The 17,506-nt window shown below is 59.3% G+C and overlaps 1 protein-coding gene across 8 annotated transcripts in view; it reads right to left on the bottom strand.

Moving 5' to 3' along the window:
• The window catches only part of TCF3 (transcription factor 3), a 37,973-nt gene extending 21,212 nt beyond the window's left edge, over positions 1–16,761 (bottom strand). Inside the window, exons 1-3 of one of the 8 annotated variants that reach the window (XM_087425840.1) lie at positions 16,451–16,761; positions 14,453–14,584; positions 10,746–10,818 (exon numbers count right to left, since the gene is read on the bottom strand). In XM_087425840.1, coding sequence (XP_087281966.1) covers positions 10,746–10,818; positions 14,453–14,524 — 145 coding nt within the window. In that variant the 5' untranslated portion in view covers positions 14,525–14,584; positions 16,451–16,761. The remainder of the gene's footprint in view (positions 1–10,745; positions 10,819–14,452; positions 14,585–16,450) is intronic. The other 7 variants (XM_087425837.1, XM_087425841.1, XM_087425842.1 and 4 more) reach the window with 7 other exon arrangements.
• Positions 16,762–17,506: the final 745 nt, after the last annotated feature.

Raw genomic sequence — 17,506 nt, 5'->3', positions numbered from 1 at the left:
CCTCACCCAGGTGCCCAGGCTACAGCCCGGGAGCCATCCTCTCTCCCTCCCTCACTCCCACGGCCTGCCCCGCGTGGCCTCAGGTGGAAGCCTGACACGGCTTTCCATCTCCGAGGTCAGGCCGCGTCCCTCCAGCAGTGTCCTCCCAGGTTTCCCATGCACACTCCACCCTGGGCAGCCGGATGGAGCTTTCGGAAGCAAAACCTGGCTCTCCTCCCTCCCTCAAACCCCTGCCATGGCTCCCCACTGCCCTCAGGGCAGAGACCAGACTCCCCCCAGCACATTCCTTGTCACCCCCAACAAGTGAGCAGACCCTGGCCCACGCCCCTGGCCCAAGCTCTGCCCTAGTGGTCCCCACACCTGCTGTTTCTTCCTCCCACTTCAGAGAAGTCGCCTCCCCGGCCCCCTCTCAGCCTGGGGCCCTCTATGCGACCCCAGCGTCGCCTGCACAGGGCTGGCCCCCCCACGGCCTCCACAACATCCGTTGTCCATTTCTTCGCGGCACCCACAAACAACGTAACATGTCTCCTGTGGGACTCCCCGGGACATTCACAACGTTCTCCTCCTGCTCTGTCCACGGTGGAGGCCACACGTGGCGTCTGAACCGCGGCCAGTGCGACTGGCAGAAAGAATCTCCAATTCTACGCGGCTTTAACTACTGTGAGCTTAGAGCTGGATGGACTCAGCTGCTGCCCTGGGCAGCGCGGCCCCACGAGACAGAGATTAAAATAACAACAACGGCAACAGTAAGAACCACCACCACGCACCAGGATCACATCGGGGGAGAGACGCACACTGACGCCTCAGGAACAACTCTCCGGCAGGCGCGCCCGTGACTGCTTTCTTCGCGCAGTTTACCTGGCACTGCGACCCCGAGCCTGTCGGCTCCCCCTACCCGGGCTTTCCTCTCATCATCAAAACCTCTAAGACCCCAGCTGCAGCCTGTCGGGCTGCCCTGTGCCCCTGGGGTCTCCCAGCGGGGCAAGAGCGACAGCGGGTTGAATTTGGGGGCAGCCCTTCCTCTCGGGGGCTGTGGGCTCCCACAAGCCAGGGGGCCCTCTCTTCTCGTGATTTCCTTTTTGGGCCACTTTTTAATTTTCGTGTCCTTTCAAACTCGGCGGAAGGCTGCAGGGGACTCCAGGACGGCCCAGGCCGGCTCGCCGCTCATGGCCGCCCCCTCCCCCCCCCCCGGCACCTGCCCTTTGCGTTTATGAGCAAGTGTGCTTTCTTTTCTGGTCTGTCTGTAGAATTTTAAATTTTAATAAGATTTCCAGGGCTGGCGGTGGCCGAAGGCTCCGCCTAACGCTCCCTGAGCTCTGAAAAGCTTCAGGAATGAGGGAGAAAGCATCGCCCCTGCCCCGACTCCAGGCGGGAGGCCCGGGGTGGCTCAGGGCCTGTGTCGGATCTGCCCTGGATGAGGGGGGCAGGAAAGCAGGGGCCCTCATGCCACCCCTGAGCAAGTGGATCTGAGGCTGAGAAGTGGGTGGAGGCCACACCCCACCCCTCCTAAGAGTAGGGGGTCCCCCGGGGCCCCCAAAGTGGCAGGCCCTACCCCTGAGCAGTGCAGTAAGTTGTGTAGGCAAAATGGGCAGCCTCGTCTACCAGGATCAGGGGCTTCGCTCCAATCCCCTCTCCCCAACCCCTGGACAGCAACCCCCAGCCCCGGGGCTTCCCTGGTGGGCAGCAGAGTTGGCCCTCCAATGGGGGCCCCACAAATATGCAGTAATTTGGGGGAGTGCAGAAGCTGTCCCACCCCCTCCCTCCTGCGAATTTCAGATCCATGACCAGACAGACAACAGAAAGACCCCTGCGGCTTCAGGCTCGAGGGGGACCAGGTGGTACGGAGCGTGGGGACGGGAGAATCGCCTGCCCCCAAATCCGAGCTCTGAAAACAGCCCAGGCCGTCTCTGTGAGAAGACACAGTGGGAAACAGACGTGGACACCAAAGATGGGGCAAGTTCCAGGATTCGGCGTTCACCCCGGAAACAGACGCACACCTGGGACAGCAGCCGCCCCGCCCTCAGGACGGTACAGAGCACATGGGTTCTCGGGTCTAGAACGAGGAGATGAGAGAGAGAGAGAGAGAAACTACGGAAAGAAGTGAACGCAACAAATCCACGGGGGAGTTTAAAAGCAGAACCGATGATGCAGAAAAGACGATCAACGGGAAAGAGGGCGCGTTCTGGAAACATCCCGCAACACAGAGGAAAAGAAGGGGCTCTGAGACGACAGACATGAAGACCCAAACTGAGACCCGCCATGGGAGAGCCGGCCTTCCAGAAGGAACGGGAGAAACACCCACACCGGAGCCACAGCCGCAGCTGACCACTCGCCTCTGGGCTGCAGACGCCAGGGCTCAGTGACAACCAGAGAAGACGAGGGAAAAGGGAGAGGCTGAGACAGACACACGTGCGTTTACCGGATGTCCAGGACAGACGGACAAACTGGGAATTCCATTTCCAACCAGCTGTCACCCCACGGCATATGCCACCAACGTCCCCTCGCTGCAGAAACGTCCCCTGAAGAAACACGCCAGACCAAGAGGGGCACTGACACGGACGGTGCGGGCCAGGAGGACGTGACGGGCGCGGGGAGGGCACGCACTGGGCCGGGAATGAAGACGCCGTCCCCCAAGACCGGGATGGGGGTCCACGGGGGTCCGCAGGGGCCAGCTGCTCTGGGCACGTCGCCGAGTCCTTGACGAGGACCCCCACTCTGCAGAGGAGGAAACTGAGGCACGAGGACGCGAAGTCACTTACTTGCTCCAGGCCTCACAAGTGGCAGAGTCAATACAACGACCTGTACTTTCCAGCAGGATTCGAATACATGCCATTCACAAACAAAGAGAAACAATGTCTCTAAAACGCAGGTTTCCTTATACCAGATCCCAGGGTGAAGGAGCCGCAGAGGCTCCTTCCTCCCCTCCCCACAGGAGAGGGCGACGAGACCTCACCCCTGGGGCTCAAAGAGAGAGAACGGGGGGTTTGTGCGTGTTCTTGAACACCACGAACATAACCAGAGTCGAGCTGCAAACCAGCACGCCCTTCCAAACCGATTCAGGAGGAGACACGCCCGACAGACACGACTGCGAGAAGGATCAAGATGGGAAAACCTAACACGAGGGTGTGGAAGAAAAGGCCCAAAATACAAGACAGCCGCGGACGTAATCTCTTGGAATCTAACACGTGGCACCTACAGAAAGCAGTTCTGGAACCAGCAACCTGGGAGACTAAGCTTGGTCAGACGCACACAGAGATGCACCACGTCACGCCAACGAGAGGGAGGCTGGAACATGCACGTACAAGGCTGAACTCAGGGACAAGCTCCCGCTGGAGGAGAGGGTGGCTTTTCACTGGCAACAGGCTGGACCCACAAGGAAAATCCCGCCGACTTGAGTTCACGTGTCGATAACCCAGCATCTGAATCCACTGAGGCTGGACGGCATGCACGGAGCCAACACCGCACGGCAGGGGACCGTGCTGCCCTGGGTCCCTGGCATTGACCAGGATAAAAATCTAAATGTGGTCGAGCGGGAGACAAGACCTCCCAGCTCCATGTCCCACCACCCCTCCAGGACCCATGGAGAGTGATAAGGCGGCCCCCGCTTCCGCGAGAGCGGGAACGCTCCGCTCTTCCCAACAGGAGCAACGGCTCAAGCCATGTATAATCTCTGCGTTCATGACCTAGAAATTCACCAATCGAGGAACAAACACTCTGGCCCAATGTGGAAATCAGAAATCTCCACAAAGAGATAGTTTTTTTTAAAAAATCAAGTATCTATAAACGAATAACAAAAATATGCATCATTGAAACCAATGGGCTGTGGCATACGGCTAACGTGGCCCTTGGGGCTGTGCGACCCTCACCCCTCTGACGACTCGACAGGGGAGAAGTGGACGAGCACGGCCTTCGATTCAAAAGTCCAAAAAAAGCTTTAATGGGCCGGCCCCGTGGCTTAGCAGTTGAGTGCACGCGCTCCGCTGCTGGAGGCCCGGGTTCGGATCCCGGGTGCGCACCGACACACCGCTTCTCTGGCCATGCTGAGGCCGCGTCCCACATACAGCAACTAGAAGGATGTGCAACTATGACATACAACTATCTACTGGGGCTTTGGGGAAAAAAATAAAAAAAATAAAAAATTTTTCAAAAAAAGCTTTAAAAAGGGGGAATTATGACAGAAGTCATGCAGAGAAAGTAGTCAATTGATAATCACTTCCACAATGAAGTCAATTCTTTGGAAGAAAAATCAACAGAACAAAGCACAATGCAGCTGATCAAAGACAAGAGAACAGAAAGGAAAAATTAGTAAATTTAGGACTGAGACAGGGACACTGCCCGACAAACACGGACAGGGGACTTCACACGCTCCTGAAGTATGCAACGTTCGCCATTCCTAAATGTGCTTGAAACGGGAGATTTTTCCCAGGAAAATGCTAGAATTGACAAGAGGAGTGGACAAAACCTCAACAGGCCAATCGCAGCAGGAGGAACGAGGCAGGTCCAAAAGGATCAGAAGCAAACGGGCGGTGGGCCTGCTCCCCACGCGCCTGGGGACCAGGGGGTGCCAGTCGGAGACTGTTCTAGAGAAGCTGGTTCAGAAACGCGGCAGAGTGCAGAGAGCAACCCCCGCCAGACACGACGTCGGACACAGACGAGATGCAGACGAGGCGATGGATGCCAGAGATCTAGTCCACAGCTGATAAAGGACGCAGACCGCACTCGAAATAAACGCACATGCTCCTCGTGGTCGGTCGTGGAGGACCAGAGGGAAAAGCCCTGAACACAATAAACACAGACAGACAGAAAGATCTGGAATTGACAGCCAGTGTCAGGCTTGGTCCTGCTGACAACCAGCCGAATAGCAACGCTGTGTGGGTTCTAGAAAACACCCACGGATACGAAAAGGCACGCAGCACCTGCACTGGGATGGGGAGGTGGTGCCTGGGGATGGCCCGATGGTTTACCTGGGAAACCGAACCAAGGCAAACACGCAGGTAATGAAGAACGTCAGGAGGCGACCAGGTAGAAAATGTGATGAAAAAGATCCTGGACCGCAGCACGGAAAATCCTAAAATACCTGGAAATAACCCTCCCTCCCTGGGAAAGTACGTGACGGAATTAAAAAAAAAAAAAAAATGATTAAGTGCCTTTCACTCCAATTTTCAAAGTTTATCTTAAAAAATACTAACAGTCAAAAAAAAAAAAAAAAAATGGACAAGATACCAGGTTCTTACAACAGGAAAACTTAGTACTACAGAGACAAATAGCTCTTCCAAAATGTACTTACGAATTTAACATAATATACAAATCCCAACAGGTTTTTTTTGCGGGGGGACATGGAGAGAGGAGACATAATATAAGAATTCTAAAAATCATAAAAAAGAATCAGTGTGTATGAAAATATGGGGGAAAAAACCTGAAAAAGAACAACCGCGGTAGGACAACAAAAATGCCAGAAAGCTATGATAACTAACACTGGGTAGTCCTGAGGCAGTAATAGATAAAAAAGTGAGATAAAAATTCATGCATAATCAGCAATTTAGGAAATGCCCTGAGGCATTTCACACCACCAAGAAAGGTTTTCTTGAGTTTACTCTGTTGTTCTGTAACTTCCTAACTTAAATGCTTAACCCATTTCTTTTCATTCTATCTGCTCCGATGTGGAGAACATCAAAGGCTATGATTCTTCCCCAAGCACAGCTTTGGCTGCACCTTGTGGTTTCAACATGTTTACATTACTGCTGATTTCTGTCTAGGCTGTCTTGGCTGCTTTAATTTCCTCTTGAACCCAAGAGGTGGATAAAAAGGAATTTTGGTATTTCCAAGTGGTTAGGCTTTTTTTCCCTTCTACTTCTTGGTCTTTTATTTCTAGTTTTATTGCATTTTTTTCAGAGAAGATGTTTATACTCTGGTCTTTTTTTTTTCCGTTAGAGGTTTTGATTGTGCCCAGTATGTGGTCAATTTTTATAAAAGGGGTGTGATCCCTATTTACAGGGTTTGGCCTTTAAAAGGATACCTTTGAATAGATAAGACCTTCTAACTGGAGGTGCCCTTTAGAATTGTCTGGAAGCTCTCACAGGCCCCATCTCAGCCTTTTCATCAGTGGCTCTGGGTGCAGGGCCCAGGGGTGTGTGTTCTGAGCAGCCCCATGGGTGCACATGGCCAGAAACTACTAAGTTAGCTCAACCTTGATCACTTCACTGTTAAGGTTCCCTCCTTCCCATTCATTTTTCTTGTCTTTGCTCTGCCAAGGACTGTGAGAGCACGCTTTTCTCCTCTCCAGCATCTTTTCCCATATGTTCCTCAACCCGATGTAATGAGCAGGCACCTTCACGACCATCACACTTGCACTGCAGAATGGACTGTGGCATCCAATTCTTAAGAATGTTTCAGAAATGGCACTAAAGCCAGAACACCATAAATGACAAGACTTACAACATAAAAATTGTACCTGTAAGCCACCGAGACAAACTACAAATCTCCATCAGTAACAACAGTTATAAAGTTAAAAAACTACCACATAGATGACAGAAGACTAACATCCTTCCTATACAAAGAGCTTTTGCAAATCAATAAGAGCAGGATAGGATAGGGTACAGGACACTACAGGGAGGCAGCATTGGGTGGTTAGCTGGGATGGTTACAGCATCTTCAACAGTAAACACGGATAATAACTGCACCTATTTCCTCGACCTGTGAGGACTGAGGACTCACGATAAATGATCCAAGCTTGGTGCCTGGCACACAGAGCTCAAGAGATGGTGACATAAGTCATGGTTGATAAGCGGTGTTGTTAAAAAGTTCATTGGGGGGCCAGCCCCGTGGCGTAGCGGTTAAGTGCGCGCACTCCGCTGCTGGCGGCCTGGGTTCAGATCCCGGGTGCGCACTGACGCACCGCTTGTCAGGCCATGGCTGTGGCAGCGTCCTACACAAAGTGGAGGACCATGGGCACGGATGTTAGCTCAGGGCCAGTCTTGCTCAGCAAAAAGAGGAGGATTGGCAGATGTGAGCACAGGGCTGATCTTCCTCACACACACACAAAAAAAGTTCATTAGGCAGCAAGAAAAAAGAATAAACTATTGATACAGCCAACAACCTAGACGGATCTCCAGGGAATTATGCTCAGTGAAAAGAGCCAATCTCAGAAGGGTCCAGACTGTACCAGTCCACGTATAGAACGTTCTTGACGTGATAAAATTGTGCGGATGGAGAACAGATTAGCGGTCCCCCGCGACGAGGGGTCGCAGCTGGCAGTGACTATGAAGGGGCAGCAGGAGGGAGGGAGATCGTGTGCTGATGGAACAGCTCTTTATCTGGATTGTGACGGTGGCTCAATGGCCCCACACGTGGGATACAACAGCACAGAAACACACACGTGCACACGTAAACTGGCGAGACCTGAGCACACTCTGTGAACTCTTCCTGATCTGATCTCACCCTACAGACACGGGGGCTGTCACCCCAGGGGGAGGCCGAGGGAGGGGGCATAGACCTCCCTGGACACTTGGCTGCAACTTCCTGTGAATCTATAATGTTTTCAAAATTAAAAGTTAGCTAGAGATAAAAAGTTGATCAACTCCAAAAAAAGAAAAAAAAAAAGGGTACAAGATAGTAGTGGGAAATTCATCACACAAGAACTCACGTGGCGGATGAGCTTTTGAAAAAGGTAACCGCCCGTCATCGGTCACGGAAGTGCCCAGCAAAACGGCGAATTCCTTTTTGAGGCCCATCAAACGGGAGCAGGTTTAGAAACCTGCTGCTGAGGCGCAGGGACACTGAGGGACATGTTCACTGTGAACTCACGTCCACGGCCAGCCAGCCTACATCCAGAAACCGCCCCGGAGGCCCCGATAGCCCGGGCCTGTGCTACCCTGGGGTCCTCCACGGAGGCGAAAGGCGGAGGCCGCCTCTGCTGAGCGTGAGACCTTTACTCCGAGCGAGTGTCATGGTTACAATTACACCAACCCAGAGAGCAGCGAAGGAATTAAAAATAGGAAAGACGCTTCCTCCGGTCCGTCAGTGAGCGTTTCCTGATGTCCTCTGTGGCCTCGGCACCCGCGGTCTTTGGCAGAAGATGTGCTATCATCAGGGCGCCGGGCCGCAGGGTTCCCCAAAGGGAGGGGCGGACAAATGACTCTTGTCTTAGCTTCCCACCCGGATAAGAACCAGAAAACCTCCGTTCGTTCGTCTTCGACACCTCTCTGACACCACTTTTTGTTAAAACAGAGAGAGCCAGGCGGTCCCAACACCGCTCAGCTTCTACCCCAGTTACCGTCAGGGACACCGCCCAGGTGGGCCCCGGCTGCTGATTTTCTGAAAGAAAGTGCCCTTCTGGGATGAATTTAAGACCAGCAGTAGACTTAAAGAAATACTAAATAAACGCTGGGCGAGGACAGAGGAGGGGTGAGGAGAGGCCGTGCCCGGGGACCCACTAGCGTTAGGAACCTCCTGACAAACGGCGGTGCCCGCCTTAGGCTGACACGGCCCATCTGGAAGGAAGGTGACCTGTTTACCAAGGAAAGAATCGAGGCTCAGAAAGAGGGTGACTCCCCGGGCCCCATCCTGCTGATGGACCCCTGAACTCCCCCCTTCCTGGGGGCTGCAGCTCCACTGGGAGGGGGCAGGGAATGAGCTCAGAGTGGGGAGACCCCCCAAGGGGGCCCCCAGTCACTGTGGCTCTCAGGTCTGGGCCTGGGACCCCCTTCACCGAGAGCTAAGGGCAGGGCCGGGAGGACCCCGCTGAGATGAGCCCCACACCCCGCAGTTCACAGGGCCCTCTCTCACCCACGGACTCTGACCCTCTGCCAACGGGCAGACGCCTGGCTTATGGATGAGCAAACTGAGGCTCTGAGCAGCGGTGCCACCTGATACAGGTGACATGGCCTGCCTGGTGCCCGGAGGAGCAGTGAGGAGGACCCTTAAGCGCGGGTCTCAGGTCTCCCAGTCCCGTGCCCCCGCCCCAGGCTGGCATTAACTGCTGGAACCAAACTGGCGGGGTCCCCAGGCTGACCTAACCACGCTGCGTCCCTTGAGGATATGAAAACTCAGTCTGATGTGTCAGGGGAACAAGGCAGGATCCTCCCTATCCAAAGGGGTCAGGGCAGGGCCAGAGAGCGGGCCAGGGCTGCAGAAACCACAGAATATCAACCTGCAAATGTTCCCAGGGGTCTCGCTTAGGCCTGGCCGGGCGTGGGGTGTCCCAGAGGAGAACGTTCCCCAGGGGCTGAGGGGTTGGCAGGCCCCTGACTTCAGCTCCTCGGGGCTGCTGGCCGTGTGAGTGGACAGTGACGAGGGAAGACAGCCCGGGATAGAGACTGGGGCGGGGGAAATGAGGGCATGCCTGTGCCACCTCCTCCAGGAAGCCCCCGGGGCCTGACCCTCCCTCCACTGGGCAGGGAAGTGGCAGCACCCCAGCTCTGGGGGGCAGTTTCCGGGGCTGGGAAAGGGTGGCCCATGGGGATTTCCACGGCTCAGGAAGGACTTCGGCCAGTCCTGCAGCCACTTCCTCAGGCGGAGGGGAAGGCCAAGGCAGGGCAGAGGGGGCGGCAACACGATGTCCCTCCCTTGAGGTGGCGTGAGCACGAACTATCCCTTGAAACCCCCTCCCCCTCCAGCTAGAGCCCCCAGGACACGCCACTGGGATTCAGAGACGATGCCAAACCAGACCTTTGGTCCCGGATCCGAGACATGGAAGGACACGGTTCCAATTCAGAGACCCCAGAAAAATACTCAAGTCCATGCGTAGGGACAGGAGATGCTCCCCAAACCCTGCGGACGGCCAGAGTGGACTCCCCAACATGCACACGGCATCTCTCTCTGCCTACAGCCCTTAATGGCTCCCACTTCCCTGGGAGTTAAAGCCCAAGTCCTCCCCGTGGCCCACCAGGCCCTGCACAACCTGCCCCATCCCCTCCTCCCTCTGCTCCACTCACACGGGCTTCTCCTCGCTGTTCCTCCCACACTCCAGGCCCAGTCCTGCCCCAGGGCATTTGCACGGGCTGTGCCCCCTGCCTTGAAACCACCCTCAACAGGCCTCTGCTCCAATGTCCCCTCCTCAGAGCCCATCCCTGAGACCCTGGCTTTGTGACAGCCCCCTCCCTGCCGCTCTGCTGCCTGACTCCCACATTATGTTGCTTCAGGCCGTGCTGGCTGTTCCCACTCCTGCTGTGTCACCAGTACTCAGTGCCAAGTAGGGTGACCAACGAGTCCAGGTGTGCCTGAAATGTTCCTAATTTGAATGCTCAGAGTCCCAGGAACCCCTCTGGGTCCTGGGCAAACCAGGAGGGTTGGTCACCCCACTGCTGGGTATGTATACAGTAAGCACCTAATACATACTTGGATGAAAACAACTGGGAGCTAGGCAGGATTTGGTGAGGGCTGGGGTTCCACATCAAGCCCCTCTGGGCCTCAGTTTCCCCCTTGGGCATGGAATGGAGACCCAGGACCCCGCTGGGGCTAGGGGGACCTCGGAGGCTCAAGTCGCCACTTCACACGGCCCCCTTGTAAGTGACATAGACCCCCCAGACACCTGGGCCCAGCCTCCCCCCACTCCAGTCCACCTGCTAGGCCTGGGCGTCACCCCCGAGACACCCCCTCCCTTAGCGCCCTGTCTGGGAGCCTGTGTCCCGCCCGGCCCTGCCTTAGCTCCTGGCTCCAGCCGCACCCCCGCCTGTGGTGTCCCAGCCCCACCTCTGCACACGCCCATCTCTTCATACAACACGCAGCCCCGAGACAGCGGCTCCTACCTGAGCTTCCGAACTGGGCGCCGGCCAGGGAGGCAGGCCGGCCCTTCCCGTTGGCCACCGGCAGGGGGAACATCTGCAGGGAGAGAGAGAGACAGGTGAGGGGGGGCACAGCCTGGGGATGTTTGGGGACCAGGGACATAGTTCTAGGGCAGACCCCGGGGCTGAGCTGGGAGGCACCCGCAGGCCCAGTGGAAACAGGCACGGGACACCCCTGCCGCACGCGCCTGTGCAGAGCGAGGCTCTCCCCCTCAGACGCGGCCCTGAGCGCCCCTCTGAATGCACAGCCGCCCCCCCCCCCCCGCCCCCCCAGCATCCGGGGAATTGGGAACCCTGCTGTTTACACTGTGTCTACTTCTGGCAGAGTGGAGTAACCTTTTAGGCACTCAATACAATGTATCCACTCTTAGAAGAAACACAGTTTCCACGTTTGGAGAGTAAGATCATTGAGGCTTGGCAGGTGGACAAAGAATGATGGCAGAGACGCTCAAGTCCCCGCCGTCACGCCCGTGACCTTTCCCACCGAGCCCGGATCACCTCCTGCGTGCGCCCCTGACCTTGAGTGGCAGGGAAGTGGGGGGATGGCCGGGACCTAACGCTGGGATGGGGAGAGTGACCGGGGCGAGTGTCCCCTAGGCGCCGGGCTCTGTGCTCAGCAACTACCCGGGCAGCTCCCACCGCACCCCACGAAGGTAAGTGTCCACCTGCCGTCAGAAGGGGAAACTGAGGCTCAGAGGGACAGGACACTGAAGGGACTGGAGAAAGGTTGCACCCCCCCACGGTTGACCAGGTGGGTCTCCCAGGCCTCCGTATGGGCCTGCCACACCCCACTTTCCCTCTCTCCCCCCTGGCTCTCCCAAACCCACGGTGTTAAGTCCCTAAAGATTAACCAGCTTAGCAGCATTAACCAGGAAAACCCAACATCAACAAACCTTTCTAACACAGAAAAAACACAACACAGCCCGGCCCTGCCCCGAGGCTCTGCATTTTACAGATCCCGTGTGAGGGCCAGAATCAGGGCCTGGGGCATGTGGGGGAGAAGCTCAAGGCCCCCCACCACCTTCCCCGGCCAGTCAGGAGATGGGGGTGCAGCGTCTGTGGGCAAAGCTCTTGGGGTGACACCAAGAGCCCAGGGCAGGACCCAGGAAGTGGGGCCCCGTCCCCCACACCCCACTGTATAGAAAGAGAAACTGAGGCTATATGCCGCCTGGCCCTGACAGGACTAAAAGCAGAGAATCATGGGAGGCATGGGGCACCAGCTGGAGGCGGGTTCGCACAGGTCTGCTCCCCAACTTGGGGGCGTGGCTGTGCCCACTCAACTGGTCCAGCCTCCCCAGGGCCCCATTCTCCGGGATGGGCTCCTCTCCCACTGGGCAACCCGAGGCCTGCATTGGGGGAGGGCCTGGTCAGACCCAGAACCAAAACCAGGACCAACGGGACCCCAGGCCTGGGGTCAGCAGCCAAGCCACCGCCCCCACCTCTCTGTTTTGCCCTTTAGGGTGCCACGAGCTCTGCTGACGTGGCACTTGCCATAGGGGGCACTGGGCCGTGTCCTGTGGGCACCGCAGGCCTCGTGATCAGCCCAGACGGGCCCCCGCACCCCTCGGAGCCTCGGTTTCCTCTTCTGTGAAACGGGCTCAGGCCACATGGGATGTCGTGAAACCCGTACATACGTGGGCGTCTTGGGCACGCAGGACCCTCGTGCACACGCACGGCTCAGAGGGGCGCCATCACCCGCTGGGGCCACCCAGCCGAGTCACAGGGCGAGCGCCTGCCTGCAGCACCCCCTCCTCCCTGCCCACCTCATCCTCCAAGCCCAGCCTCAGGCCAGGACCCCCTCAGGCCTGTGCGGGGGTGGGGGTGGGGTGGGACACGGCTCAGAGCTGCCACCCTGGCCCCTTTCTCACCTCCCTCTCTAATGTAGGAAGCTCAGGCCGAGGCAGAGGAGGATCTAACAGAGTGTTTGGTCTTTTCTCTGTATTTTGATGTGAACCTGGCTCACAAAAGCCCTTCCCTTTAAAATATTTGGTTTAAGTCTAAAAACAAGTTGTTTTAAAGAAACAAATTAACTCAGTTTCTCCAGAGCAGGTGGGAGGAGCAGCTATGGAGGGACGGGAGGGGGATGCGAGCTGCAACAGGGGACTGCCTCTGCGCCCGTGACTCAGCCGGGCTCTCTCCTTGTATGATGAGGGGGATGAACAAAAACCTAACCCTGGCCCTTCTCCTGGGGACACTGGGCACCTCAGCCTCCTCAGCCTCAGTTTCGTCATCTGTGAAATGGCTCACTGGTTCTGAGCTGGGGGGGATGTTCGGACCCTCTGGTGAAGGGGCCAGGTTGGAGCCTGTGCCCACCCCCCCTGAGCCACTCTGTTCCAGCCCAGTGGTCTACGACTTGTCAGTTTAACAAAAAAACAAGTGAGCTGCACCCCTGGTTACTCAGCCGGGGACGCAAAAATAAAATGGGGCTTAAAAATACCGGCGTGGCCCTTCCGGAGCCGTGGCCCTCGGTCCCGTGGGCTGTGCTCTTCCGCAGGGTGGCTGACGTTTCAGTTTGGGGACTTTTGTTTTCGACAGACCTCAGCAGCCTGGGCCTCGTACCGGTGGAGGGTTCAATTCAGACCGAAAGCTTCCTCCCCCAGCCTGTTTCAAACCCAAATGGTGCTTCCTGGGGGAGGGGCGGGGCAGGATTTGGGGAATCGTTCACGCACGGGTTCCCGGGTTTGCCAGGAAACGCTGGCCTCCCCCTGCCGCCGTGACAGGAGGCCCACTGCACAGACAGGCAGACCGAGGCCCCTGCTCCTTCAGGGTGTGCTCACTCAGCTCCCGGCACACAAGGCGAGCTCCGGTTCCCGGCCTCGCTGGGCCTGAGCTGTGTGACCTTCAGAAGCCTGCACTCTCTCTGAACCTCCACCTGCCGGCCTGGGAAATGGGCTGTTCTGGGCCAGATCAGACCGCCTGGACCATGTAACAAACCACCTACCACCCTCCCCCGGGGCCGCCTCTCCCTGACAGTAACGGGGGCCCGTAACAGTAGCGGCTACCGTCTGCTCAGTGCTTCCTCCACACCAGCACTGCCCAGATGCCTATCCACCTCTCCCGAAGTCCCCTCCCATCACCGGTGCCCCGAGCTCCTGGATACACACCACTAGCCACCGTGTGACTTAACAATCAAGCCTGCCCGCTCACTGAGTGACCCAACACAGGTCAGCCAGCTGCTGGGCACTTTTTTTTGCTTCTACATGGAGTGTATAACCCTGATCACACCCATTCTACAGATGAGAAAACCAAGGTCATGCTTGCCCAGAGCCAAGCTGGGGCCTCCCAGCCTAGCCGCCCCATGGAGGTGCTGGAGGCTCTGGGCAGCCCCTGCCTCTCTCTGAGCCTCAGTTTCCCCATCTGTAAAGTGGTGGACCGGACCTACGCTGTGCCTGGACAATCACCTGGGGTGACAGGTGCCTTTGGAAGCTGGCGAGGCCTCCAATGCTGCTCACTGCCGTGGGGGTGTCAGCCTGCCTGTCAGAGTGCACCCCAATTCCCCCAACCCCATCTGGGGGCTCTTCCCTCCCAACAGGTTTGAGGCCCCGCTATTGGGGTGTTTTCGGCAGATACTCCTTTCCCAGGAATCCCGGGGCACAGGAGCAGTCTGAGACGCGCCTGGAGGCCTGCGCTGGGGTGGGGGGAGGAGCCTGGGGGCTGCGGTGCGCGCTCACCATGCTGAAGTCCAGGAGATCACTCAGCTCCTTGTCCGTGCCCACGGGCGCCATCCTCTGCGGCTGGTTCATTCTCCGGCGGCAACGGTGGGCGCAGGGGCCAGGGTGGGCACCTCAGGCCTAGAGACGGCCCTGCGTGGTGGCCACGGTGAGGGACACAGGGAGGTGCGCAGATGCACACAGAGAAACAAGGAGAGGAGAGAAGATGTGAGCGACTGCAGTGGGGGTGGACAGACAGGGAGCGGGAGCCCCTCTGACCATGCTGAGGATCTGGGTCTCCCCAGATCCTGACCCTGGGGGTGGGAGCAGGGCAGCCAGGAGACAGGGGTCTGGGCCCCTGGAGACCCCTCCCCAGAGCCCGCGGGGAGTCTGAACAATGGGGGGGCTGAGAGCCGCGAATACAGATTCCCTCAACTCCCTCTGCGACCACCAGGGAATCAAATTGCAAATTATCAACTGGATGCGGGGTGGGCGTGGCCCCTTCCCCGCCGGCCAGAACCCGCCCCTCTCCCCGCCACATCTCCCATTTCCACCCCCCGACGTCCCCAGTGGCCACGCCCCCGGGAAGGGGGAGGGGCGAGCAGGCCCCGCCCCAAGGAAAATTTGGTGACCCCCCCCAGCAGCTGTCACAGCACGCTGAAGGGCCGGTGACCCCCAAATTCACAGCGAAAGAAATCCACAAGTACGAACGAGCCGCTCCCTCCCCGCTTCACGACCGAATGGGGGGGCGCCCCGCGCAGGGACCTGCCCACAAAGCTTCCCTCCACCCTCTCCTCCTCCCCCCACAAAAAACAACCGAACTCAGAAAAGAAAAAAAAAACCACCCTCGGTTGTTTTATTGTCGCGATGTATCCGGGAATTATTTTTAAGCAACTTTGAAAACATCCCCTGCCGCCCGCCCCTGGGGGGAGGGGGTCGCCAAACCAGGGTTTCCCCCGCAGGGTCCCAGGGGCTCCGTCCTAGAACGGGAGTGGGGGATCCACCTGCCAGGCCCCGTCCCACCCCCTGCAGAGGGAGCGGAGCAAGGGGTCGGTCCTCCAGACGGACGGCGAAGCCCCTCTGGCTTCTCCTCCCGGGTTGCCCGGGGCGGGGGCGGCCACGGAGCAACCCCGGAGGCTGCGGGGGAGAGAGGGTTCCGAAGTCGAGGGAGACCCGACTTCAGAAGCGGAGAAACTCCCCGCTTTGTGGGCCAGCTCGAGACGGGGTGTGAAACGGATGCCCCGGTGCACCCCCCTCCCCCGCTAAGTTTTTTTTTCTTTTTTGGAGAGCGTGTGAAACTGACTTTTTGAGGAGTACGAAACCGCACTTTTTTTGTGGGGGAGTTGAAACCGATTTGAAGGCAGACTCGGGGGAAAGAGAGGCTGAAACAGCCTTTTAGAGGGGGGCGCTGAGACTTCTGGGGGTCCTCGGGACTTTGGGCGACTCCGAAGGTGTTGGATCCCACTGTGGGAGACGGGGGGGGGGCCCGGAGAGTCTTCCTCCGGGGGAGGGGTGGGCGGAGGCCCCGGAACCCAATCCCCCGCCCCACCCCCCGCAGCCGGTGCAGGCGGCGGGCCCGGGAGCCCTTTGAAGCTCGGCTCCCGACCCCCAGCGCCCCGGCCGCCTCTCCCCGCAGTAACGCGGAGCAGATGTTCCCCCCCGGCCCCCGGCCCCGACCCGAGCCGCGGCGCGCGGCCCCTTCCCGCAGACAAAAGGGCTCCCCGCGCGCTCCCTCCCCCGCGCGCCCCTCTCCAAACTCCGGCCGGCCTCGGGGGAGGGGGCGCCCGGGACGCGCGCCCGGCGGGGCCCCGCGCGCCCGGCCGGCCCTCGGGCGCCCCCGCAAAGTTTCCCGAAGTGGCCGGGGGCGGGGGCCGGGGGGCGGGGGCGCGCGGGCCTCCACGTCGCCGCCCCCCAGCGGGCGCAAAGTTGGAGAACAATGACTCCGGCCGCCCGCGCGCCCCCGCCCGGCTCCGGCGCCCGCCCGCCCGGGCCCGCGCGCCCCCCGGCCCCGCGCGTTACCTGCTCGGCGCGGCCCGGCCCGCGGCGCGCGGGCGGCGGCATGAACGGCCCCGGACAAAGGGCGGCGCGCGGGCCCGAGGGTCGCGCGTGGGCGGCGGCGGCGCGTGGCGCGGCCCTCCCGCGTGGCCGCCCGCGGGGCCTGCGCGGCCGGGGCTGGCGGAGGCGGCGTGCGCGGAGCCCGCGGGGCCCGCCGCCCGCGACGCTGGGCTCGGTCCGCCCGCTCCGCCCGCGGCCCCCGCCGCTGCCTCATCTTCCTGCGGCGGGAGACATGTTCCGCCCCCCGCCCCGCGCAGGCCACGCCCACGCCGGCCACGCCCACGCCACGCCCCGCGCCGCCCCACCCGCGCCGCCGCGGATCCCTCCGCCGCCGCCCGCGCCCGCCCCGCGGCCCGCCCTCCCGCGCGCCCGCGGGAGTTCGGCTGCGGCCCCGCGGCGCCCGGCGCCCGGGAGCGCGTGCGCGCGGGGGGTCCGCCGGCCCACGGCGCGGGGAGGCAGCCGGGACTATCTCCCAGCGCGGAGGCGCACTCGGGCGGGCGCTGCACCCGTGACGCAAGAGGGAAAGGACCGTGACATGGAAAGATAAGGCAGAGCGGAGGTGGCCAATGGGAGTGCGCGGGAACCTGATTGGCGGTGCCGCCGGCCATTCGTGGCTTGCCCCGCCCTCTTCCTCGCCCCTCCTCCGCGCGGCCCAGTGAAGAAAGAGGCGGGACTCTCCGAGCGAGAGGCCGCGAGAAGCGGTGGGGGTGGGTTTTGGAGTTTTATTCTCAGGTTGGCGTGGCCGCCCGCGCAGCCTGTCTGGCAGGGTCGTGTCTGAGTTCCCAGGGCTGGCTCCCAGGGCTGGGTGTTGCGAGCGGGCATCCCAAGCCCCTGAGGAAGGAATCAGACCCATTTCACGGGCGGGGCGACCGAGGGCAGCTCTGTTTCATGGTCAGTGGACCAACGCTGTGCCTCTGACGTGCTGGTGGCCTTTGTCTGCGTGAATCTCAGTTTGCTCATCTGTAAAATGGAATTTGGACCTGAGTTTGCACAGGACTGATGCTGGACCAGGGCGTCTGA

This window comes from Ceratotherium simum, chromosome 39 (genome assembly GCF_057802395.1).
Source record: "Ceratotherium simum simum isolate JZ-2026a chromosome 39, ASM5780239v1, whole genome shotgun sequence".
In the NCBI taxonomy this organism is placed as follows: domain Eukaryota; kingdom Metazoa; phylum Chordata; class Mammalia; order Perissodactyla; family Rhinocerotidae; genus Ceratotherium; species Ceratotherium simum.
Note: the sequence above shows the minus strand (reverse complement) of the source record. Positions and strands in the feature narration are given on the sequence as shown.